The sequence below is a fragment of the Marmota flaviventris genome, chromosome 18, assembly GCF_047511675.1.
Source record: "Marmota flaviventris isolate mMarFla1 chromosome 18, mMarFla1.hap1, whole genome shotgun sequence".
Lineage (NCBI taxonomy): Eukaryota > Metazoa > Chordata > Mammalia > Rodentia > Sciuridae > Marmota > Marmota flaviventris.
In genome coordinates, this window is record NC_092515.1 from 51,387,341 (window position 1) to 51,413,033 (window position 25,693).

The 25,693-nt window shown below is 51.2% G+C and overlaps 1 protein-coding gene across 3 annotated transcripts in view; it reads left to right on the forward strand.

The window, feature by feature from the left end:
* Vac14 (VAC14 component of PIKFYVE complex) overlaps nt 1-25,693 on the forward strand; it is a 108,812-nt gene that overhangs the window by 54,010 nt on the left and 29,109 nt on the right. For all 3 annotated transcript variants that reach the window (XM_027933036.3, XM_027933035.3, XM_027933037.3), the window contains exons 13-14: nt 3,588-3,744; nt 14,055-14,187. In XM_027933036.3, coding sequence (XP_027788837.1) covers nt 3,588-3,744; nt 14,055-14,187 — 290 coding nt within the window. The remainder of the gene's footprint in view (nt 1-3,587; nt 3,745-14,054; nt 14,188-25,693) is intronic.

Consider the following 25,693-nt stretch of genomic DNA (forward strand, 5'->3'; position numbering starts at 1 on the left):
TGAAGGAGATAGTGACACTGTTCTGATCCTGCTTTATTTAAGGGACAGGAAGGGCGCTGTGTGTGCAGGTGTATGTGTTGCCCCAGGCAGAGGTATGGGCTTTTACCAGGCCCCAGGGACCAGAGAAAACCATTTGATATGTAAGCACAAGAGGAGTGGCTGGAATTACTGAAGGAACCTGTAGACAACATTTCCGGCTTTAATTGTGCAATTGAAGTGTAATTTGCATTCATTTGCCATTTGGTGTTAAACTTTTTAAGATAAAAGAATTCAAAATGTAAAGGATGCAGCTTTGCTAGCTGGGCTCTCCGGTGGGGAGGGAGGATGGGCCTGGAGGCTGTGGTACAGAGGTGGTGCTTTCTCTTCTGAAGCCTCCATGTTTACACTGCACTCCTGCCCAGTCACCAACCAGGGCCACTGAGCTGCTTGGCTGTAGGACCAAAACTCGTATAATAGAAGTGGTAAGCCAGCCTTTCTTTGTGCCTGCTCTTTGTGCTTTGCAGTCATCCCTCAGTATCCACAGGGGACAAGTTCCAGGGTCTCCATGGACACCTAAATCCAAGAATATTCAAACCCCTTATATGAAGTAGCGTATTAGTTGCCTATAACCTGTATACCTTGTCCATATACTCAAAATCATCTCTAGATTACTTGTAATACCTAATACTATGTAGATGGTCACCATACTGTATTATTTAGGGAATAACTACAAGGAAAAAGTCTACTTGTTCAGTGTAGACACATTTTTCCCCCTAATATTTTCAGTCCACAGGTGGTTGGCTCCTCAGACACAGGGGCAACTGTGTCTGCTATAATCTTCAGGATGCCTTGCAAGGTCAGACCTCCATTTGCCCATATGGGGAAACTGAGATTCTCCATTACCAGCAAAAAGAAGTCCAGGCTTCTTTGTCTGGATCCTAATAAACTCATGACAGTCTCCCCTAACCAACCACCGGTTGGCCTGGTTTCCACCCATACCCCGTACTCCAGCCCTATGGCCGACTCTGGAGATAGACCACAGGCTTATTTTCCTTGAATATGCCATGTTGTTCCCTGCACTCATGAGTGGCTTAGAGAATGTTTCAAATGCCTTTCTCCCTGCCCTCATTCCAAGCTCAAATGCTTCCAAAGCTCCTAGTTCCCCTCAGGCTGAGTTGCTGGCTCCCGTCCATTGGCTATATGATCAGTAAATGCTTAACCCCTTTCTCTGCAGCCAGCACAGAACTGGCCCACAGTAGCTGCTCAGTAGATGTTGGGAAGAGAAGGACTGGGTGATGGAGTTCACTGGTCCAGGGTCGGGAGGCTAAGTGGCAGGGTCAGGACTGGACGTTAGGACTGTCTTGGCCACAAAGCCCTGCGTAGCAGTATTAATGGGCTCAGGTTTGGGAACCAGAACTGAATTTGAAGAAGACTCCACTGTTGCCTCAAGCTGATGACTCTCCAAGCCTCAGGTTCCTCGTGTGCAGTGCATCGGGTGACACAGATAATGAGTAAGAACGTTAATTTTGGCCAAGAACCAGACCTCCCTGTCTCTTGCAGCCTGGTTCCAGAGCCACTCAGGATGGTCACCGTCTCACAAAGGCCAGTCCTCTCAGGTGCTGCTGGTTCTTCCCAGGCATCATTTCTGATGGAAATAAGCCCCTGCAGGACATCTCTTGTCAGTATGTCCATCATGATACTGGGGATCTTGTGAGGGCCCCAGTGGCTGGCTCACACCTTTCCCCCTTGGTGCATTTGACCACAAGTGTTTGCTGCCCAGAAACCATGTGCCCCTGTCCACCTGCACAGACCTCAAAGTGTGGTGTCAGCAAAACCTACCACTTTGGGCAGGTGGGAAGACCAAGAGTAAATTGTTTTATATGTACCATTGGATTAGGAACTAGGATGCCAGTTTAGGGATTTGGCTTGATTTTTATTTTTTTCATACCAAAGTTTTGTAGTATTTCCACACGGTTGTACAACTATCACTACTATTTAATTCCAGAACATCTTTATTGCCCCCAAAGAAACCCTGTACCCGTTAGCACTCATTCCGCAGACTTCCTTCTCCCAGCCACTGGCAACCACCAATGCACTTTCTGTCTTCTTGGATTAGCCTATTCTGGATTTTTCATATAAATGGAATCATCATGCAGTTTGTGGCCTTTTCTGTCTGGCTTCTTTCACTTAGCAAATGTTTGCAAAGTTCCTCCTTGTTATAGTATATGTCAATGCCATTCTTTTTTATAGCCAAATAATATTCTGCGGGATGGATATGCCACATTCCATTTATCTGTTTATCGGTAGATGGACCTTTCAATTGTTCTACTGCCTGGCTCTTAAGGATAACATCTGCTGTGAATGTTTATATGGAATTTTCTGTGTGAATATGTGCAGTTCTCTTGGTAACTACCTAGGAGTTGGTAGTACACCTGTGGCAACTCTGTTTAACTTTGGGGAGAACTCTTGGCTTGATTCTTGCCTCACTGTTTAATTTTGTGTGAGTCATTTCCCCCCCTCCCCCTTGTCCCCCTTGTCTGAGTCCCTGATCTCACTTCTCCTCCCTGACCTTTGGGGAGCAACTTGCTTGGGATATTGGGCATCAGGGTACATGACCTCTGCCCAGCCTGCCAAGGTGCATGTTCCAAGTCTGCTCATCTTGCCAGGCTGCACATCACTGCTGTTCTGTCTGCTTCCTTCACCCCACCGTGTTCCCTCTGTCTCTCTGAGGCTCCTTTCTCCATGGGAGCAGAGACCCTGGGCCTGGGCAGAGAGGCAGCCCTCGCTCCTGCCATCTGACTTTGCTGTGTAGCAGCCACATTTTTCAGCCATCATGGGTCCATTTTCCACAGGCCCAGTGAAGAAAAATGTTCTGAGAGCAGCTAAAATCCCATATTCTGATGCTTGGAAGGGCAGGTAAGGACAGCACTTGTGAGTGCTGTCTGCTAATGATCGGTCTAGCCGTCTGTACACCTGCCAAAGGCAGAGGGCTCAGATGCAGGAATGCAGTACAGCCCTGACGCAGAGCAGTGGTAGGGCTGCAGACATCTCCCACCCCAACCTAGGAAGGGACACTTTTAAGGTAGCTTGTCTGAACGTTAGAAAGTCCCCAGTCCTGAGTCCATAGTCATGCCCCAAATGTGGAGGGCCCTTGGCATCTGTGTGGCCCAGTGACACCTCTGCAGTAACAGTGTTCTGTGGGTAGGGGTAGGCAGGTCTGAGGCTGCTGTGTCAGCAGAACATGGCCTGGAGGGCACTATCAGCCCCCTACACAGCCCAGCTGAGACACACTGTGCAAAATGCACCCTAGTGAGGCCTGCATCTCCTGGGGACCCAAGGCAAGGGCTCTTGGGAAAGGTACTCACCAGCCTCAGATTCCTCCAGAGTCCTCATTCACTGCCATCATGGTCTGTTCAGTCCGTTCCTTCATTACTTTTCTGAGTGCTTTCTTAGTCGTGGTCTTGGTGGCTTTCACAATGGCAGGAAGCCCAGTTGTCGTCAGGCCCTTTCTCATACGTCTTCCAGGGGCTCTCTCTGACTTCACCTCTACCACAGCAGCTCAGCTTGTAGAAGAGAGCTCACCCCTCATCTTCCACTTGTTTTCCCAGGTTGTCCTGAAGGATCTGGAGGTGTTGGCAGAAATTGCTTCCTCCCCCGCAGGCCAGACAGATGACCCAGGCCAACCCGATGGCCCTGACCTCCAGATCAACCACTCAGAGCTTCAGGTGCCCACCTCCGGCAAAACCAGCCTGCTAAATACTCCCAGTAAGTATTTCCTTGGGGATTCCAGCCTCAGAAACCCATGAAATGCTATTGCTGGGTCTCCTCCTGGACTAAATGGGCCTTTGGGCTGTCATTCTTGAGCCCCCAAGCTCTGCCGATGTGCAAGGTTTCCTACCTTTGACCCATTTCCTCCAAAGGCAGACAGACCTCACCCTGTTGCTGCCTTCTGGCTCACATTCCAGCAACACCAAGAAACCCTCGCAACCCCTTTCTCTCATTTCCCTACACCTTTGATGCTTTTGAGCCACTGACTAAGCACAAAACCATTTGAGGCAACTGAACATCTCTACCTGGGCAGGAGTCTCCCCGAGCAGGAGTCGGGCCCTTGATTCTCGCAGGCAGAAGACTAGGCAGGCATTTTCCCTTCACAGGGAAGCTCAGAACAGCTCTTGACATGGCAGGCAGCCCAGGGAAGACACAGGATAATCCCAACTGGCTGTTTCCTGGCCATCCTCAGAAATGGAGGTGACCTGGGTATTCTAGTGCTCACCCTTCCTGTCCTTTCAGACAGCAGGTATCTCTTCTCTCTGTGCCACTCAGTACCCAGCTCCTTCCCCCACACACAGAAGACACCTCCCTTCAGCCACACTATCTGGAAACGCCCCAGGGATACAAGATGAGAAGAAAGTACCTAATGAATCTTGGGAGTCTGCCTTGGTGTATCTTTGTTCTTGAGTCACTCTTGACATCCATACATCAGGTCCTGACATCCATGCATCAGGCACCAACAGCTTCCGGAGCATTTCAGTGGCAGCTACCCTCCTGCAGCCCAACATACTGGTCCCAGACCCAGAGAATACCTGCCCCACCTAGTGCCAACTGGCCCAGCCCTATTGGGTACAAAGATCAGGCCCGGTGCCAGAGAAGTTTAGGGTGTCACCAAAGCTCCACGTGCCTCATTGCACCCCAGGACATGCCAGGTCAGATCACAGAAGGCCAAAGACTCCTCCCTGTGACACAGAAAGCCATGGGTTCCCTGAGTGCTACAGCACAAGGCATGTAGGAGCCCAGGCTTCAAGCTGCCTGAAGCTAGAAGAGGAGTGAGGATCTCCAGCAGCAGCCCAGCTTCGCTCTCCCACTTCCGCCGGATGCCGTCATTTCCTTGCTCATGAGCCTGGTTTCCTCTGGGTAGTCAGCTGCCATGGTCAAGGAAACAGCTCCCTCATGCTGACCCCGGAACCCCTGCGGGGGCTCCCACCCCCTGTCCCTCGTCATAGGAATTGATGCTCCATCCTGTGTCCCAGGTCAGCCAGTGGGAGCCAACCTGGAGGCCCTGGGATAGATGGCAAGGATGCTAGAGGTCAAGTGTGAGAACACAGAGCAGGGAGTAGGGAGACACTGAGACAGGGAGGGGAACAGGAGGCTCTTGCCTAGAGAGAGGATCGCAGCAAGGGCAGGATGGTAGTTGCTATATCAGCCCTCAGCCTTCCCCCTCCAGGAGACAGGTGCCCCGCCATCTTCTCCCCTCCTCAGTGTGGCAGCAGCAGAAACCTGTGTGAGGCAACATAGCCTCAAACAAAGGCAGGACACCTAGATCTCCCAGGAGCCTCGGTGAGCTGTTCCCTCATCTGTAAGGTGTGTTTTCTCTTTCTCCTGGTCACAGAGAGGTTGAGATATGGGTTTCTACCAGTGGAGAAATGGTCCAGGAACCGCTAAGGCCCCTGGGCTGGGGTTGAGTGTTGAGGGCAACACAACTGACCCTGCAGCAATGTGGGAACAAGAGACCTGAACCCCAGCTCCTGGCCCTGCCAAGATCAGAGAGAGGGCTTCTTAGAAGCCTGAGGTAGTGGACTCGCCCTGGGCCGCCAAGGCCGTCAGACTGGCTCACATCAGCCAGGCACACACTTGGAATTCATAGAAAAACAACTAAGTATGCCAGATGGGAAGAAGTTCCATTCTGGAAAGAACACCAGGGAAGTGCTGCAGCCAAGAATGCACAGCACTCGAGCCACCAGCCCTGACCCTGTGTCCCACGTGTGGGCTTCAAGGCTGTGAGAGCCTCCAGGCAGATACACACGTGAGCCCACAGCTGGCATCAGAGATTACAGGCAGGTCCATGATTTTAAAAAGTCAGGGTCAAACCAGTAATAAAAGAATGTAGAAAGCTAGCATGCCCTTTCCCCTCTCTCACCTCAGCTGCCCTGGGAGGCGCACACCCGGCGCCAAGGATGTGTGGGGTGGTGTTTGGGTCAGAAAGCATGCCGGCAATGTACACTCATGCCTCTGCTGACTACTCTTACCAGAGTGCTTCTCCCACATGCACAGCGTCCTTCTGTCTGTTTCCATGTGGACATGCACGTGGACAGAGGCTGCAGGGCCATCCTATCTTCCTGTCTAAATTCTGCTTTCCTCTGACTCTCCAGGATACCACTCTGAGAACTTACAGAATGCAGGGCTGTGTCTCATAAGGGGAAATCACCCCACTTTCCACAAAGGGACTTTCTGGAAGGCAAAGTAGGCAGGAGCCTAGCAAAGATGAAGTCAGGGCATCTGCAAGGAACCAAATGGCCTGCCTGCACACTGGTCTGTAAACTCAAATGGCGCAGATCGCATGCAGTGGTAGGGACGCAGGACCCATTACACGCCTGGGCAGCTGCTGTGTTGGCCTAAATTCACTGTAGCAGTGGTCCCCAGGGCCCTGGAGGCAGAGTCACTCCCCTGGGATTTTCCTCTTGCCTGACCTAGCATTAGCATCTCTCCCTCCAGTGCAGAGGCCCGGGTCTGAGCTCTCCCACCCCACTTCCCTCATTCCTCACCAGCAAAAAGCTACCTCAAGAGTGATAGGGGGGCTGCCTGGGTGGCCAGCCCTAAGAAAAGATAGTGGAGGGACACCATGTTGCCTGTCTCTCAACCCTTGGTTTTCTGTGGCTCAGGCTCCTTCTGTGTCCCATCTCCTTTTAGGGGGAGTTCACAGAGACCCTATAAGGCTCTGGGGAGGTGGAATAATGACCAGGCCTGCAGGCCCACCCTGGTCATGAGCCTGCACAGAAAGCTCAGCAGGACCAAAGAGGCAACTGGGATAAGTGTCGTCTTTGTCCTCCAGGGCTAGGACAGCCCTGCTGCCGGGGGGGACAGCTGGGCCTGGGAAGACCGAGACAGCCTCAGGATCTGTGAGCAAGGACAGCAGTAGTGTGGCAATCTGGGGCTGAAGGTCACCCCAGGACCGATGTTTGCCCTGAAACCCCAGTCTTCCCTGATTGTCCTGCCTGCCATGGTGCCAGTCTTGGTCAGATAAAACCACACCCATGGCAGTGTACTGGCCTAGGCATTTCCACCTCTAGTTTTAAAAAAATGGGTAAAAATTAAATGTTCTGCTTTCAGTTTCATCTCTTGTAGCCCAGGCCAGTGTTGCCAGTTGTCAGTAGCATCTTCTTGTTACCAAGCAGGAATAAGTTCTGGAAGAAATTCAGAAAGTCATCTTGGGGGCATTTCCCCCCATAGCAGCAGTAACGGTGACAGCAGTGGTCCCCAGTGCTGGTGTGCTCTCACTGGGACCTAACTGTGTTCCAAACACTTCACACGGGTGGCTCCTCTGGGTGAGCACCTGACTCTCAACAGCACTCTTCTCATTCCCTCAGCTGAGGATTGTGACAGGCGTTGGTGCTCGTCCGGGAGCCTGGCCTGAGAGTCTGGCCTCCTAACCCCATGCTCAGAGGAGAATCGGAAGCCCACCCTTGCCAGCTGTGGAGACTCCCACTGCCTGAGGGGAGGAGCACTAGGGCCTGGGCCAGTGGTCTGGGGCTAGGCTGGGTGCCAGCCCATGGTCCCAGCCTGGCAGTTAATTCCTTGGGGAGTCACTCCTCTCCTCACAGCCACTTCGGGGACCTCCCCCCATCCTGGTCTTAGACTGTGCAGCACCTCATTTCCTCTTCTGCTGTCCCTCCACTTGCTGTGGCCACAGCACATCATCTCCCAGACTTGCCTTTGCTCTTCGAGCCTCAGAGGCCCTCTGCCCATACAACCTTTCAGCCCCAGCAGAGGGGGCGTGGGTGCAGGGACCTAGCTGTGTTCCAGATCTCCCACCTGTGCCCTGTGAACTCAGGCGAGTGTCCTCCCCAACACCACCTCCCCAGCAGTGGGTTGCTTTAGGGCTCTGGGAACATCCACATAGACAGGGCTAGATAAGCACACTGCGCCGAGAGGCAGCTTTGGCTTCTGCCCTGTGTGTTATGAGATCTCCCGAGTGCTTGGGCCAGCTCCAGTGGTCCGCCCACAAAGGCTGTGTACCAACTCGCTCTTCTTGCTTGCCTGGGTGGGTGGTAGAGTTGGCACCTGTCTCCTCCTGGCTGTGACCTCTTACACCCCTGCTTCTCAGTTGCTCCCCAGTGGTCCGGACTCTTCAGAAATGCAAACAGTCCGGCCACCCCTGCTTCCCAGAGGCTTATTTTACCAGGCTCACCAGGTGATTTGGGTGCCCTACTCAAGTCACAGGTGCTCAGCACAGGTCAGCACCCTCTTTTTGGAGTCCATTAAAATGAGGGAAGGCAGACACCTCACCAGCTACGAGAGGAGGTTCCCCAGCACCGCTGCCCAGGAAGGTGTCCCCTCATGCCCTGGCTGCCAAGCCTGTGACCCAGGCCCCTTCCTGTTGATTGGTCTGAGGCTTCCCTAGCTGCGCCCTCGCCCTCCATCCAGTGCTACCCTGGGCCCCAGCCCTCGATCTGTAGCAGTAGCAGCCGTTTCCTGGTGGCAGACAGCTATATAGGCACTCCACTGCCCTTTAACTAGAAACCTCTCCCTGGCCCACTGTGTTTCCCATCTTACTCTGAGCCAAACAGCTGGAAGACCTTGAACGTGAGTGAGGCCCCCCATGCTCCTGTCCTCACTGGCCTCAGCAGAGCTAGCCCACAGAGAAGAAAGTGATCACCTTCTAGATCAAGTCCCTGGAGTCCTATTGGTGCTACATCTTTTGTCTATGCAGACAGCAAATGCCACACACACCCAAGACCCCACTTGGCCTCCCTTTCTCCCAGCCACTTGATCTTTGGGGAAGCTGCCCCTTCTCTGCCCTGTCCCTCACAATCCATACCAGTCTCCCGGTCGTGCTGTGCTCCCCTATCCCTTTGATGGCTCACAGATGAGAAAGCGGCCTCAGAGAAGGTGTCACGGCTTCTGCCACCCTGCTGGTCAGTGACAGGACCTGGATCTGGTCTGATCCCTTGAACTCCCAGGTGCTCCAAGCAGCCACTGGCCCTTCCTCTGCATTCTCAGGGCAACAGATCCTGATGCCCACTCACTGGGGCTGCCCAGGCACATGGCCCCGACCCCAGCAGGGAGGGAGGGTGGAGAATGGAGCAGGGACCTTGCTGAGGCTGAGCCGGGCGACTAATGTGTATGCATCTGGTTCTGTTGAACTGTGGCTCGTGTTGTGTATTGAGGCCAGAGCTATTTTTATCCTGACATGTGAGGTTCCTTCACGTCATAGCCACAAAACTCAATCCAAAACATCCCAGGGAAGGTTGTTTGTGAGACGTTCTGCAGATTCTCATGTCGCCACATCAGGTTTCACTTAGCAGCATCTGCAGGGCTGACTCCCCAGCCACCACCCCACCAGCCTGGTTGTGTATACTGAGGGCTCCCAACAGCATCTGTGTGCCCCTGGGCAGCCAGCCGGTCACGTGAACTTCCTGCCAGAGCCCAGCAGGCTCCTTGCTTGCCCACACCAGAAATTGAAGGCAGATCTGTTCAGCTGAGGGGCTGTGCACTTCTTCACAACCCCATCCTCCACAGGATCAGGGAATGGAAACCCCACTCTCCTTCTCTGCCTGCTGGTCCCACCAGGGCAACTCACTCACTCTCCCATGTGCCTACAAGACTGTGCTGTCACTTATGCCACCTAAGCACAGCCTCTTAGATTCTTGGACTCGGCAATCAAAGGCACGCTCTGAATTGGGAACCTGAGCCGCTGTCCCTGATCCTGAGCTCTCCCTTTCCTCAAGCACGTGCAGCACCTAGCCCCGAAGGAGCACTGTGAGCCATGTGTCTGGATGAGCAAGAGCCAGAGGTAGGCGGGAGGGGCCGGTAAAGGCGCTTGAGCTCCCCCAGGAGGAGCGGGCTGCAGTGAGGCGGAAATCAGCATAGTCGAGAGGCCTAGCGTTCCTGGAATAACAGTCCTGGATGAGTTCGAGCTCTCTCCACCTCAGCCCCTCCTCCCCAGCCTGCAGCCCTGGCTGAGAAACTCTTTCTCAGGTTCCATCTAAAGTCAGCCAGGCCTGAAGGACCACTGAGGCCAGAGGAACGGCTGGGCAAAGGGGAACTGGGGCTGGGAGCAATCTCCCAGCCCCTCACCCTGACCCTGATGGGCACTGAAATCACTTCCCTCCTTGTCCAGCCATACAGACCCCACCTCTTCCCACGGCAGAAGGACCCCCAGCCTTGTCTTGGGCCACTCCTTCTCTCCAGGCAGTGGTCTTTCCAGCAGGTGGAATCCTAGATTGCAAAAGGCCATGCAGACTACGCCCTGGGCATCACCCCTACAGCTCCCACCACACCCTGGCCTGTCAGCTGAGGCTCACTCATGGCCCTGGTCAGGGTGCGCTCAGCTGCTTGCTATTCTTAGTCTTGACAGTGGGAGCACCACAAGGGCTGAGTCTCACGTGCTTCCCCAGTGGCCTCTGCTCTGGGAAAACATGAAGGCTTGGGGGGCCTTCCTCCATGTGGCTGCACTGCTCCTCCTCCAGCTAAGGGCCACCGTGAGTCTAGATATTGAAAGTACATTTTGGGCCCAGAGTGGGAGCTGTGGTAAGGAGAGCAAAGATGTGTCCACAGCAGCCCAGGCCTTCTTTCCTGGCAACTGTAGCCCATCTGTCAGCGGTGGGTAGAGGGGTTTACTGATCTCCTTCCCTGGGTGTAGAGTTGGGAGGTCACAGGTGACTCCTGTCTTACTCCTTGCAACATCACAACAGAGCACCATGAATTTGTCCCAGATCTGAAGTTTCCCCACTCAGACATTTCCAGACTATCCCCCCCACCTCCAGTCCTCCATGGTGAGGATCAGGGAATGAAAGCAGTCTGCCCCGTGGAGTACTCTAAGAGAGGAGATATTTGCTAATAAAAGCAACTACCATTTATTTGGAAGGCCCCAGGCCCAGTGCATTGCATGTTTTGTCTCATTGAATAGGGGCTCTTAATTGCCAGCACTTATAAATAAGGAGACCAGGGTCATTCCTGATTCTTCCTGCTGCCCCTGTGAGGCTGCAACAGGCGGGCACCTCTCCCTAGGGCCTGCCCTGGGCACCCAGCTCCTTAGGAATAGAGATTCTGGCCCCAGGTGCCCCCATCCGGGAGTTCTTTCTTTACTCCCTACATTGGTCCCTTTGTCCTTTAAAATTCTTGGGAGCCTTAAGTGGCCATAGAAATGGGATGGGCCAGGGGGTGCACATAGAAAACCAGGAAGGGGACAGGGACAAGAGGCGTTCACAGGTGTTCACCTGAGTGAAGCCTGCTATTACTTGGGTTTCAGTCCACAGGTACCTGCTGCAACACATGGGGCATACAGCGTGCTCTCCAGCAGCCATCATGGTCCTTCAAATTCATCTCCTGTGCAGAGAATGGTGTGGGGCTGCCTCAACAGCTGGGCCCACAACCACCTCTTCAGGGATCAGCCCCAGCTGGGTCTAGGGTAACTCGATCTATAAGAATGTGACACATGATTCTGCCAACAGCCCCTCTGGGCCAGGGAGCAGAGACTGTTTGCCATTCCAGAATCACTCAGGACCTTCCCAGCCAGGCTGCCCCAAGCAGGGACCCAGAACAAAGCAGTCCAAACAGCAGGAAGTTACACAAAACCTGCCCTTGAGCTGGGCTCCCCACTCAGGGCGGGTCTGTGACACAGCTCAGGGGATTGTCTGGGAGGGGCGGTCAGATTTGGAGGTGTGGCCCCTCGTGAGAAATCCTCATAGAGTAATCCACAGCTGGGAAACACTGAACAGAAAAAGGTCTTTTCTAGTTCCCAGCTGCTTCCCTGTAAGGCAAGTGTGAGCTCAACAGCAAGACACAACTCCTGGGAGGAGTGTTTTTACTGCCACTCTCTGGCCACTGTACCTAACAGTCAGCCATAGAGAGAGGCACCTCTGTGTGACTCACCTGTAATGCTCTGGATGGTTCTGCACCTGGCTCTATTGTATCTTGGGTCAATGCTTCTGGGAGCTGTTCCACAGAGACCCCACATCTGACAACCTGTGCCGATACATGGTCACCCCTTCCCTGGTGCAGGGAGAGCCTTGTGATTCCCACAGGGCTCCTGGACCAGGGAGGCCACCTGAGAGAGCGATGACATGCTTTGGGCAACAAAGCATGAGCAACCAAAGAAAAAAAGACACACTGGGGGCCTGGGGTGGTGGCTCAGTGGTAGAGCACTTGCCTAGCATGTGTGAGGCACTGGGTGATTCTCAGCACCACATATAAATACATAAAATAAAGGTCCACTGACAACTAAAAAATATATTTTAAAAAAATACACTGGACTTAACCAAAATTTAAAATTTTGTGGGAATGTGGTTCAGTAGTAGAGCACTTGCCTAATATACACAAGGCCTTGGGTTCAGTTCCTAGTGCCACCAAAAAAAAAAAAAAAAAAATTGTTTTTAATGTCATGTACTTCCAAAGGACACTATCAAGAAAATTAAAAGACAGTCCCTAAAATAGGAGAAAATGTTTATAAATCATAATTGATAAGTGACTCAACTTGTATCCAGTGCATGAAGAACTCTTGAAACTCAACAATAAAAAGACAAATAGCCCAACTTAAAAATGAGCAAAGGAATTGAGTAGACATTTCTCCAGACAAGATAGTCACATGGACAATAAACACACAAACATTATTAGTTATTAGACGAATGCAAATCAAAACCACAATGAGATCCCACTTCCCGACACCAAGATGGCTGTTGGTAAGGAGAAACGACACACCTCCTGCATGGCTGGTGGGGGTATAAAATAGGACAGCCCTCAGGAAGTTAAACAGAGTGACTGTGTGACCTAGCAGTTCCATTGCTAGATATATACCCAAGAAATTAAAATATGCTCAAGCAAAAGCTTGAAAATGAATGTTCATAGCAGCATCATAAGAGCCAAAAAGTAGAAAGAATCCAACGTCCACCAACTTATGAGTGGGCCAACAATATGGTGTGTCCATACAATGGACTATCATTTGGCCATAAAAATGGATGAAGAACATGCTACAGTAAAGGTGAACCTTGAAAATATGCTGCATGAAAGAAGCCACATACTGTAGGGTTCCATTTAAATGGGCAAAATCCAGAAGAGGCAAGTTTATAGAGAGAGAAAGTAGTGCTTTCCAGGACCTGGAGGAGGAGAAACGGGAAACTGCTACTGGGTACAAGGTTTCTTTGGGGAGTGATTAAAAATGTCCTGGAATTATTAGGGCAGATTAAAATACTTTGCACTGTTGGCTGTCTTTAATCTCCTGGCATGTACACCACTTATTTTTTCTCAAGTATCACTGGGAAGGGAGTTTGGGTTTTGCCTCTTTGTTTTTATTTTAATTAGGATATATGACAGCAGGATGCATTTGATTCCTTATACACAGTTGCAGCACAACTTTTCATTTCTCTGTACACGATGTATGTAGCCTCGCACCGTATGTGCAGTCATACATGTACCTAGGGTAATAATGTCCATCACATTCCACCATCTTTCCTGCCCCCATACCCCCTGCCTCTTAGTTTTGCTAGGTTTGTTGACCACTAAGATTATGTACCTGCCTTACTCCTCCATTCTCTTGTCATTGTCCTTGACTGAGCATAGTAAACCCTAAGTGTATCTAACTTATTAGGATGATGAGTAGATATTTGCTTTTTAAAAAGTCATAGTACCTGGTAGGGCCTTACACATTAGGAAGTTGACTACAGGGCCTGGGGTTGTAGCTCAGCAGTACAGCGCTTGCCTAGCAGGTGTGAGGTACTGGGTTCCATTCTCAGCACCACATAAAAATAAATAAATAAAACAAAGGCAATGTGTCCATCTACAACTAAGAAAAAAATTTTTTTTTAAAGTTAACTACGTGGTTTGAGATTGGATAGAGGAGTGGAGAGTAAATGGGTACATTTTGCAGGAAGCAAAGATATGTCTTATTCAAATTCCTTTGGTCCTTTCCTTTTTCTGACAATCTGTGGCCCCTTGATTGGAGATTTTCTCTCATCTTGTTACACACAGACAGCCCCCCATCCACTCCCTTTGGGGCATTTGCAATTATTTGTATTCTGTATGAGACTCATCACCCTGTGAACACATTATCAGAATAAACCCTGGCTCTGTCCCTTTCTCTACAGGTACCAAAGGCTTAGAATGTTCTCCTTCCACTCCCACCATGAACTCCTACTTTTATAAGTTCATGATCAACCTTCTCCAGAGGTTCAGCAGTGAACGGAAGCTCCTGGAGGTCAGAGGCCCTTTCATCATCAGGTCAGCCCTGCCTGCCTTCTCCTCCCCACAGGGCCATGGCTTTGCATTTTGAGATGTCAAAGCAGCCACCTCTTCCTTCTCTCTCCTTCCTTTCCTGACCTCTATGTGTGTTCTTAAAAGAAACAAAGGTTTCCTTTATGCTTTGTTGCTGGTACCACTGACAATCAGGCAGGTCATCACTGACATTTCTTTTAAAAAAAAAGAAAAGAAAACAAATTAAGTTTTTGCTTGTCAAGATGCTGTTTTCTCTTTAAGTTAAATATCTTCTCCCTCAATGCCGTTGTCAGTCTTTGGAAAGGAAAATAGGTGAGCCAGATGGAACATGACACACGGCTGTGCTGGCAGCCCAGCCACCAATATGGGATTTGGCCGGATTGGTGGAGCCAGGTTCTTGAGTCATCTGATCCTAGCCCAGGACAGTCAGGGTTCCAGCCCCAGGGGCTCAGGCCTTGAGAACTGTTGTCACTAGCCAAGAACTGTCATCACTGGCTGCATGACTGGGATTCCCTTCGTCTCACATTCAGCTTCAAAGAGCAGGGTCACAAGAAGTGACCCAGTGAACTTCAGGCTATTGAAAGCTAAATTAGGGGCACAAATTCCTCCAGGCTCTCCAACCAAACCAGGTAGAGAACAGTCCAAATGTCCCTGGATGCTCTGTAGCAGTGGTTCTCAGCCCTGCATGTCAGAACACTGAAGAATCTTTAAAAAGATTCCTGGGCTTTCCTCCTGACCAACACCCAGAACCCTGGTATGGTGGAGTTATTAAAATGTAAAATGGTCCAGGACACTTGGGGAGCAGACTACACTAATACAGTCCCAAGGGTAAGGGAGTTTGGTCAGGGCTAACAGAAGCCCAGCCTGCACAGGAAGTGCACAAGGGAGCTCATTTTGCTGTAAGCCAGACAGCAAGGGGGATGGGGACCTAGCCTTGTAGGCTATACCAAGGATTAGGGATGTTACCCAAACATCAGTGGGAAGCCAGGGAAAGGACAGAGGAGAGATGTGACCAGCTCTCTGACTTGAAAGATTGCCTTGTTGCTGGGGAGAAGGGTCTGGAGGGACCAAGATGGATGGAAACCACTTGGGAAGCTATTGTCCAAATGAGACTGTGACAACTTGTCAGGCAACAGAAAGCAGTAGGCAATGCAGTAAGGAGCATATGTGATTGACTGGGGACTGATTGCAGGAGGGAGCAAGGGCAAAGTGTCAGGACTAACATGCAGGTCCCTGGTGTGAACCGCTGGATGGCACTGCCAGTGTCTGAGGTGGGAGCCTCAGGAGAGTACCAGTGAGCAAGGAGGGTCATGACATGTTTGAGTTTTAATTGCTTTGGGAACATCGAAAGAAAGATATTGAAGAAGCAATTTAATGCACCTGGTTCTCCAAAGGGAGACCTAGACCCAAGGTCGACTGGAAATTGAAGACATAGCAGATATTTCCTGAATACCAACCCTGTGCAAAGTACTGTTCTAGATGGTTCTGGCTTTGTGGAGCTTTTACTTGCAGGAGTAAGAGGAGGCCAAGTGAGAAGGGAAGGAGTCTGAGACTGAGCCCTAAGAAGCTTCAGTATGTAATGGCGGGGAAAGGAGGAGAAACCAGAACCAGAAGCTGAGAGGAAGGGCCAGAAGGGCAGCAGGAAGCAGGGGAAAGAGGGGGCTGATGAGGCAGGAAGGGAAGATGAGGCCCAAAGAGCATCTTCCGGGAGCTGGCCCAGGAGCCTCCTCGGCTATGGATGAGCTAAGGAGTGGGAGACAAGAAATGGAGGGGCCAGGAGAAACCTGATGGAGAAGTTTGCCTGCCGGGAGAAGGAGAACCTCAGGCTAGTCAGGGACCTCGTGTGGAGCTGAGGGCACCCTGGGGATGGAGCCAAAGAAGTGATTCCTGAAGGGGACTAAAAGAAGAATGGTAGGACCACAGCAGGAAGAAGGGGCTTCTGATGGTCTCCACCCCACACAAAGGATGTCCCTGTCATCGCCCTTTGTTCTCTGAGCTCTTTTCTAAAGCAGGGATTCTCAACCTCAGCACTGTGGGCATTTGGAGCCAGGTAGTTCTTTGTGGTAGGGGCCATCCTGTGTACTGTATGACATTTAGCAGCATCCCTGACCTCTATCCACTGGAAGCTGGTAGCACCTGCCCCCACCCAGTTGGGATGATTAAAAATGTCCAAAAGGTGGGGGTATAGCCCAGTGGTAGAGTACTTGCCTAGCATGCTCAAGGCCCTGGGTTCAATCCACAGCACTGCCCCCTCAAAAACTAGTCTCCAAACATTGCCAAATATCCCCTGGGGAATAAAATCACCCTGATCAAGAACCATTGTTACAGAGAGACAGAAATGTATTCTTAACCTTCTTGGCCAAAAGAAGAAGTCCACAGTTATTCTATCCCCACATTTGGACGGGGATATCATATCACTTTAGATGTGATATGAAAGATCCTGCCACCAAAAAAACGGCTGTCTGTTCCCACATAAGTGACAGTTAATTTTCTGTGGTTTTCCACACTGCAGAGTGTCTGGCAGACTTTCAGGGAACCAAGTAAGAGAGAGAGACCTTTGAATAAGGCAGGTGCAGCCAGCTTCCTCTTTGGGGACAGGGCTGGTCTGGGTTTTTCCACCCATCCTGGCCTCATATACCATCAGAAGTGTGTGAATGGGGAGCTCAGGGTGGTAACCAGCACCCCAAAACCACAAGAGCGGAGCTGCAGGTAAAATGGACATTACTGGGCATCCTCCCCCACACACACACTTGGGGCCCCAGGCTCCATGAAGCTGATGGCCAGGCCACTGCCATGTTCCCATTTGCAGATTCCAAGGCAACAAGGTTTTGGGGCTGATGGGAATCCTCTTTGCAAAAGGGAAAAGGAGAGAAGCCAGTGTGTCAACTGGGCTCGCTTGGAGCTGGGCTGCAAACTCCTGCACTCTGCTAATAATTCAGCAACCACCACTTTGTCCCTCTGTGGGAGATGGCAGAGTCTGGTGCCTCAGGGGGCCCTGAACAGCTGCATGCCAGGACTCCCTGGGACCAAGGCCAATGGGCCCTTCCTCCTTGTTCTTCTAGGGGCTCGGTGTATCCAGCATGGCCGTCACTGACTGTTCATGGCTCAGACCCCTCAGGGACTATGTTCAGAAGGCATCAAGACTGATCTCCAGTCAGGCCTCACTGACACTCTAGCACAAGCACAGAGGGTCTCTTAGCCCTGGCACTTTAGCACAAAGAATCCAGTGGTCCAAGACAGGTGGAACCTTGCAGCTGAGTCCCTCACAAAGGACTAGGTCTCTCCTAGGCCTTTACCCCAGCTGTCTAGTTTGCCATCCCCCAAAAGCAGCCCCCAGCAGTCAGTATGTGTTACTGCTGACAGCCACCTGCCTCACATTCCTTAGAGGGCCAGGCTGGCCCGGGGACTGCTACCTGCTAAGCCAGCATGCCTGCCACTGATGACCAGCTCCTGGATTCTCTTGGGCACCCAATGTGGACTCCCAGGGCACACAGTCCAGCATTGGAGGCAGAGGAAGCCTCACAGACATGAGCCCCCTGTCTCCTCTTTTTGTGGTCCTGCAGGGGCTAGGCCCTTCGGTGATGTTGAGGCAGGTAGAGCTCTGGAGGTGTCAGCCTGCTGTCTTGCTTCTCCGTTTCATGTCCTTTGCTGATGGCTTTAAAAGGGGGTATACTGACAGTACATGCCAAGTGCTTCAGTGAAGCCACAGGCCTGATAAAGAATGAAGTAAATGGTTTCTCAACCCTCTCCTATAGCTGTTAGTTTGCTCCACTCACCCACCAAGATTGAACAGAGAAAGAGCAGAGTAATTTTCCAGCAAACAAGTTAGAAGCTGTTACTTGCGCAGTAATGTGTTTAGCACAGGGCCCAGGAGTGGCTGCCATCTGCAGAAGGACAAATGTCCACAGCTCTTGGAAGACCAATATCTGGGGAGGTTCTTGGCATTGAGAGAGTTGTATGATTTCCCTCAGGAACTGAGAGCATCTCCTCTCCCCACACAGCTTTCCCAGGCTATACCTCAGTGTGGAGCCAGGGATAGGACACCCAAACCCCCTAGACCTTAGTGAGCTAGACATCCCTCTGTCCACATGGCCTCTTTATTTAGCCGTCACAACAGTTTAGATGCATGTAAAAAAAAAAAAAAAAAAAAAAAAAAGCCCATACCTCTGAGACCCTGGAAACCTGCTCCAGTTCCAGGCCCTCCCTGGGCTGCATACAGGTAGTTGAGGCCATGCCCACGATTGGGGGAAGATGGGACATGTGGAACAGAGTACTGTGAGGAGGCTGGTGCTGCACCCCCACTCCTGCCCAAGAGCCCCTCGTAGCCTAAGGAAGAAAGTGTATGGTTTCCGGAGTCAAACCCCAGTTCCTCCCTTCTGTAGCCATGTGACCTATTTCCAAGGCCTTCCTGCTGTGTTCAAGAAATAGAGATGATAATGGTGGCTACCTTGTTATTTTGCAGGAGGCTTAAGTAAGATCAGTGCGGTTCCAGCCCCAGTGCTGGCAGTGTTTGATGAAGGGCGGGCGCTGTTGTCCAGCCTCTGACACACCATGGCCTCTACCTCCCCTTGTGGTCTGTAGGGAGAGAAAACCAGACCCACATGAGAGAGTAAGATTATTGGACCTTCTGCACTGAGAGTCAGCTCTGCTGCCCCAGGACCCAGGCACCCACCAGCACCCTTCCCAGCCCTGCTAAACCAACTCTGCCCAAAGTAGGTGTTGGTGTGCATTGCCCTCCTCCAGCCTCTTCCCACCCTCCATGCTAATGCCGGCAGAACAAGCCCAGGCCTTGTCTGCCTGTGAACCACCCCACTTATACCCAGGAGAAAAGGAGAGGAGGGAGAAAACCCAGCCTCTTTGATAAGCTGTGATATGAACTCCGGCGTAACCCAGCAGCTGTGATCTTTACAAGCCTGCTTCTGTGCGGGGAAGTAGTGAGTCTGAAGACACTCCACTCTGCCTGCCAACGCGGCCCTCTGGCCAGCGTCCCTTGGCTTCATCAACTGTGCATTCTTCCCCTCCTCTTCCTCCCTGCTGCCTTGCAAAGAGCACTTTGCCAGAGAATGCTTTCATTTTTAACAAGCACTGTGTGCTGTGAATGCGAGGGCTGCGACCCTGCTGGCCCAGTTGATGGTAGATGAGTCCCGAGCACGCTCCCAGGGAAAGGTGCACTCCTAAGATGAGGCAGGCATCCGGAGAGGGAGAGCTGGGGCCCAAGTGGGAAAGAGGAGGAGGTCATGGGACTTCCTTCCTGAAACCCCAACCCAGAGAAACCCAGAGATAAGGCTTCTGGTTCATTCAGGTGCTGCTGTCTCCCCTCTGGTGCAGATAGGCATGGCAGCCTCTCCCATTCCACAAGTATTCACACAATCCCTAATACATGGTTGTACTCATACTACCCTGCCAATGTCCTGGGTTCGCATAAGAGCCCTTATGTTGGGAAGAAGAGGACAAGGAGGAGCAGGGACTTGCCTGGGCACTGAGGTGGGTGGCGAGCAGGGCAGCCAGTAGGAACTGGTCTTATTTGTAATTGCAGGGACTAGGAAGGAGGGCCTCAGAGAAGCAGCCCTTTCATGCCATAATTGGGAAGTTCTACTTTGCTGGCCTTGGACCTTCTGCAGCCCATGTGGGCTAACGTCCTCCTCACACCCTGGAATCCTCCCAGGCTTTCCAGGCTCTGGAGTCCCTTTTCCTGGGGACACCGCCTTCAGCCTGTGAGTCTTTGAACGCTCCACCTCACCTGACCAGGGCATTGGCCAGCCCACCTAAAACCTATTGTGCTAATACTAATGGAAGGCAAAATGGAGTTAAGTGTCCAGACCTGGGGCCTGGTTAAATCAGCCTTTCAGAAAAGCTTGCTTTGCCCCTGGGCCCCAGCTCACAAAGAGTGTCTGAGAGGTCCAGCTCTCTTCCTCTGCATTCATTGCTCAGAGTAAATTGCTGTGGCAAACACACACTAACCTGAATTTGCCTGCTAGAAGAAGCCCTGATTTCTACCCAGAATGCATCTGGGTTTTTGATCTTTTATCAGTTTGCAGCCTTATTGATTGGGTCCCCAGCTAAGGAAAGGAAACAGGACATTGAATGGAGCTAGAGGAATTCTTCCTAGGAATGTCTTACTTCCCTCTTGGAAGAAACCTCTCTTCCTGCCGGTTTTAATTAAGGTGTCTGCCCAGCTTCTTGCATGAATCTTCTGGAACTTTCCCCAGCCTTGCCCCCACCCCACACGCAAGGGCTGGGGGCTTTTGTTTCCATGCAAGGCAGCAAGGGGGAACATGAGCAGTAGCCATTTTACAACCAGCCCTGAGCTTCCTGTCTGCTAATTGGAGGCAACGCTGTGCGAATGTGAATGGCAGGAGGCCCTGAAGGCCCTGATGACATGCTGGAAGGACTTCCCAGGAGAAAAGGGCCTGCCCTCCAAGGTAAAAGATACAAGGGGTGAAATAAAGGGACCCTGACCCAGTCTGCATGGCCATTATCTCCAATCCAGAGGACTAACATCTATCACTTCGCCATGCCATCTGCGATGGGGCCCTCCTGCTCTTCATTGACCAGGGAGGGCTGAGGGCCCTGGGCAGGTCGCTGGCTTTGCTCTGCCTCCTCCAAGCAGTCCCCACATCAGTGCACACACGGGCACTCCCTGTCTTTTCTTCTGGAAAATAGAAACCACATGTGATGGGCCTCGTTAGGCCAGGCTGGGATTAATTAGGTCCTCCTGGGGCCTCATGGGAGGAGTGGAGTGCTAGCCAGAGGGAGTCCTGCACAGTGTGCTCTGGAAGCCTGGGAGCTTCAAAGGGCAGCGTCCTGTGTTTCAAGCATTCATTTACTTTGAGCAGGACTGTGGGATGTTAGAGACCAAGGTGAGCGTGGCAGGGAAAGGCCATGTCCTTCAGAGTGACCCCTGTCACCACAGCCCAAGCAGCCAAGCTCCGCCTAAGCCAGCTGTTTTCCTGTTTGCAGGAGCTCCTGTGCATTGAGGGGAGGGCTTGGCTTTGGGTTAGTGGGAGAGTGCTCAATGTGGACCCCACACACACCCCATGGATATGCAGTATTGGATTCTTCGCAACATGGATGCTGGCACCTGCTTGGCCTCTTTGCAGCCTCCCACTTAGAGCACTTACTTTGTAGTCTACACATCTAAGAGGCATCAGTCCCCCCAGCCCATAGCTCAGGCTGCTGGCAGGGCCAGGGGGGTGATTGTCAGGAGCTGAGAACTTGATAACAAATTTCTTTATGAAGCTTGGAGTTTGTTTCCAGATGGAACCTGCAGCACTCCCTGGATATGACTGTTTATACTTTACCTAAGGATGCCAGGAAACTTGGAAAGTTTTAACATTGGTAACTCAGACAGCTTGAGGAATTAGCAAGTAGCTAAAGTGTATCATAATGTAGTCTCTTTTTAAGAAACTAGCAGCAGGTTTGGAATTGGCCTCTAGAAGTTGTTTTCCATCCTTCTGCCTCCTTGGGATAGGGCTGCGTCTGTCAGAGCCAAGAAGACAAATGGGTGTCCTGAGTTTCCAAGTGCTTGATACCTCCTTCTGGAAGGACAGCTGCAGAGAGTATCCTGTCCATCCATTGTACAGTGTATTTCTCAGGAAGCTCTTTCTTCAATTCTGGTATCATGTCAGCATAGTTTTCTCAGCAATGCCCTTAGAGACCCCCCCATGAGGTCCTCCCTTCTCACCCCTCAAGTGGTTGCTTTCAGCAGATAGTCACAGAGGTCACAAAACTCCCACACCCTGGCCCCTGACTTCAGAAAAATACAAGGGTTTCTGTCACATGCATTTGTGGAAAGCCCTCCAGACCAACTGCCCCTTCTACATACAAGGAGGGTTCCTATCTTGGAGCACTGGTGATAGTGACCTGTGGAGGGGCCTGGCTTGGGTGAACCAGAGTGCTGAATTCTACCTCAGATGGCAACCACAGTGGAAGTCACAGGGAAGGGTACTGGATAGGCCAAATGCCTCTTCATAACCCAGGATGGGATGGCCCACCAAGGAGGTGCTTGGGATCTGGAGTAGACAGTGGAACTTTCTATAGAAGTTTTCTGCTTCAGCACTCAGGAGAACGGAGGCTTTGCTCTGTGACTTTTGTCACTATTGTCACGTCTTTTGAATGCCCTGGTACCGATGGAGCATTTGCTTCCACCTCCCTCACCCTAATCTTGGGATCTGTAGAAGTTCTCTGTAGCCATACAGAGAACCCAGAGCTGAGGTTTCCTCTGTCAGGACCTTAGTCTTGGGTGTGAGAAGGGAGCAGGACAGATATAGTGGGAAGCATCTGCTGGGAGTGCATAGGGTTGGGGATATGGCTCAGTGGTTGAGCGTCCCTGAGTTCAAGCCCCAGTACCAAAAAAAAACTGAGAGGAAGAAAAGTTTATTTTGTCTCATGGTTTCAGAGGTTCACATAATAAGCCACTGCATTGTCTGAGCCCAAGGCAAGGCCTCCATGTTGGCCAAAGGGCATGGTGGAGGAGCATTGTTGCTTTTATGGTGGCCAAAAAGCAGAAAGAGAAAGGGGAAGAGGCTGCAGGGACACTGAACCCTCCCAGAATACACCCCCAGTGACCCACCTCTTCCAAACTAGCATGGACTGATTAGGTTACAGCTCTCATAACCTAATTGTTTCACCTCTGAACATTCCTACATTGACACCAGAGCTTCTGGGGAACACCTCATATCCAAACTATAACACCTATCCTGCTGAGAAGCAGTACCAGGGTCCACCTGCCCAGAATCCAGGCTGAAAGACCCTACAAGTTCATGTTGTCCTTCTCAGAGAGGTACAGTGGCTATTGCCCTCTCTGAGACGAGAGCCCATGTCTCCAGGTTTCCATACTGGAGCAGGGCCCCACATCTGGCAGCCAGGACCCTCGTTCAGAAAGAAACTGCTCTCTTTTGACAGTCCCCACAGAGACCTCTTCTCCCTGCTGCCCATGGCTGCCACCCTTTCAGGCAGTAGGAATGCTGAGTGCCTCTCTTTGCTCTTCCTGTCTTCCATCGAAGCCCTGAACTCCTCCATACTCTGGCCCATCCACTGTCCCAGCCCATTTCCGGTCTCTGTTTAGCCAGCATAATCTTGGACCTCCCTTGTAAACTGACAGTGAGTGCTCTCTCCGTTTGACTGCTGCTCAGGAGGACAGGCCTCACCCCCTCCTTCCTCCAGAGTGATTTGTTTCCTCCTGGCTCAGCACAGCTGCTCCTATCCTCCACGTTGTCAGCTCTCATTTTTCTCTTGTCCTCCATCAAGGGTCCTGTGAGGCATGTTTTGAGCCTGATCTTTCACTCCTGCCTTTCAGGAACTGCTTCCTCAAGGGCTAAGCTTTGTCTCTTTCTCCTCTCCCTCAGAAGGAGCGCCACGGGCCCCAGCCCCACTGTGTCTCCATTTCACCTTCAGCCTTCTCAAGTAAACTCAGGGCCTGCGGCAGGCCCTTCTGACTCCATACTGCTGTTTGCATACCCAATCTTTCCCCTGGGAAGGAAGAGCAGTTGTCCACACTCAAGGACTCTCAGCCCTTCCTGCTGCCACCATGCTCCCAGAAGTTCTGGTTTGATGTCAGTGTGGTTTTGCCGTATCTCTGGTAAAAGCCACCTCCCTTTCTTTTACCATTCTGCATCAGTGCTGCCAATCAACCTTATCTCTTCTGGTCAGGGTGGGGTAGCAACCTTACTCTCTGTGCCCTGAGCCTTTTATGAATAAAAATTTAAAGAACAATGTACTGTTAGAACTGTGCACATCCCAAGTGCCCTCCAGCTCCACTAATTTCTCCTGTTAACATCCATGGAGTAGGCTCAGACCAAGAAATGGAGCATTCCCAGCACCAAGAGGTATCACGTCTCCAGGTATCAGCCTCCTGCTGCTCCCCAAATAGCTCCATCCTGACTTCCAGGACTTCTGGGTTTGTTGGTACCTGGTTTTGAACTTAACATAAATGGAATCAGTTTGTGCTCTTTGGCAAAGCCTGCCTTCTTTTGATACCCATTAGGTCTCTGAGATTCCTGTGTGTTGACAAAGCAGTAGTTCGCGTTTCCGTAGAGGATTTCACTGTGTGAAGAAGATGCCAGGGTTTAGCTACCTGTTCCAGTATTGATGGACATGGGGGTTATTTTTAGTCTGGCCCCATAATGCTATGATCTTGCATCTCTTGGTGTAAATATGTACACATTTCTGCTAGTTATATACCTAGGAATTGCAGAAATGATGAGTAGACATAAATTTGTGACTTTGGGAGATACTACCCAGAGTGCTTGTCCCAATTTCAGTCCCATCAGCAGTGTAGCAGGGCTCCAGCTGCTTCTTGTCCTTGCAAATAGTTGGCACATCAGTCTTTGATTGTAGCTTTTCCATTAGGCAGATAGTTTTAATTCACATTTTCCTGAAGATTAATGAAGTTGCACAACTTTTCATAGCTGATTTGCCTTTTGGATAGCCTCTTATGACAAACCTGTTGCCCGTGGGGTTTTTCATGTTTTTCTTACTGATTTGTGTATTTTGGGTTTGAGTTTTTTCTGGCTGCACATACTGCTCTTATCTTTTCCTACCCTGTGGTGGGCCTTCCCACTCCCACTTAATGGTGTCCTTTGTTTTGTTTGTTTGCTTTTGAGTCAGGGTCCCACTCTGTTGCCCAGGTTGGTCACAAACTCCTAGGCTCAGGTGATCATCCAGCCTCAGCCTCCAGAGTAGCATGAGCCACCATGCCAGCAAAGGCAAGCTGTCCTTTGATTTTTTAGTGCAGTCTGAGTTCTGGTGGGTGTTTACTATGCATTCCCAGTGGTTGCACACTGAGGATGATCTGCCTAAAACCCAGAGGTGTTATTTCTCTGTAGGTCATATTCCAGGAGGAGGCTCTGATTGACCCAGACAGGGTCATGTGTCCCTGGTGGGAACAGCAGTGACAGGGACAGGACTGCAGAACTCAAGTGGCAGCTTTAACAGTTCCCAAACCTAGTAGGGACCAACAGCTCTCTGAATCAAAGAGGCTGCTCTTGCCATGAGATGCTAAGCAGAAGAGGCCCCCAACATGGCTGCCTTCCTGAGCACAGTTTTCTTTCTACACACTTTTTGGGGTCAAACTCAGGGCCTTGTATATGTTAAACACACACTGTAGCTTCTTTTGTGGCAGTGCTGGGGATCAAACCTAGGGCCTTGTGCATGCTGGCAGCCAGTTGGCCACTGAGCCAAACCCCCACCACCCCTGAGAACAAACCCTGCTTAAGTGCAAAATGAAGCAGTCACTACCTTGCCCTGCTCTCTGCAAGGATTAAGTGACATGACATGGGAAATGCCTAGCGGAGAGGCTGGTGCAGGGTAACTGGGAAGTGTCAGGGGCAGCCACCACGATGGTGACTGCAGTAGGAGCATAAGTGACAAGCTGAGAGGGGGCCCAGAGATGGATATGGTCACAGAACTGAGCTTGGCATCCTCGCTGCCTCGGCTGCCAGGAAGCAGGCGTTCAGGGCTGACACACCTTCTTCTGTTTTAACAGAGAGAGAGAGCTCTTGAGCCACTGAGT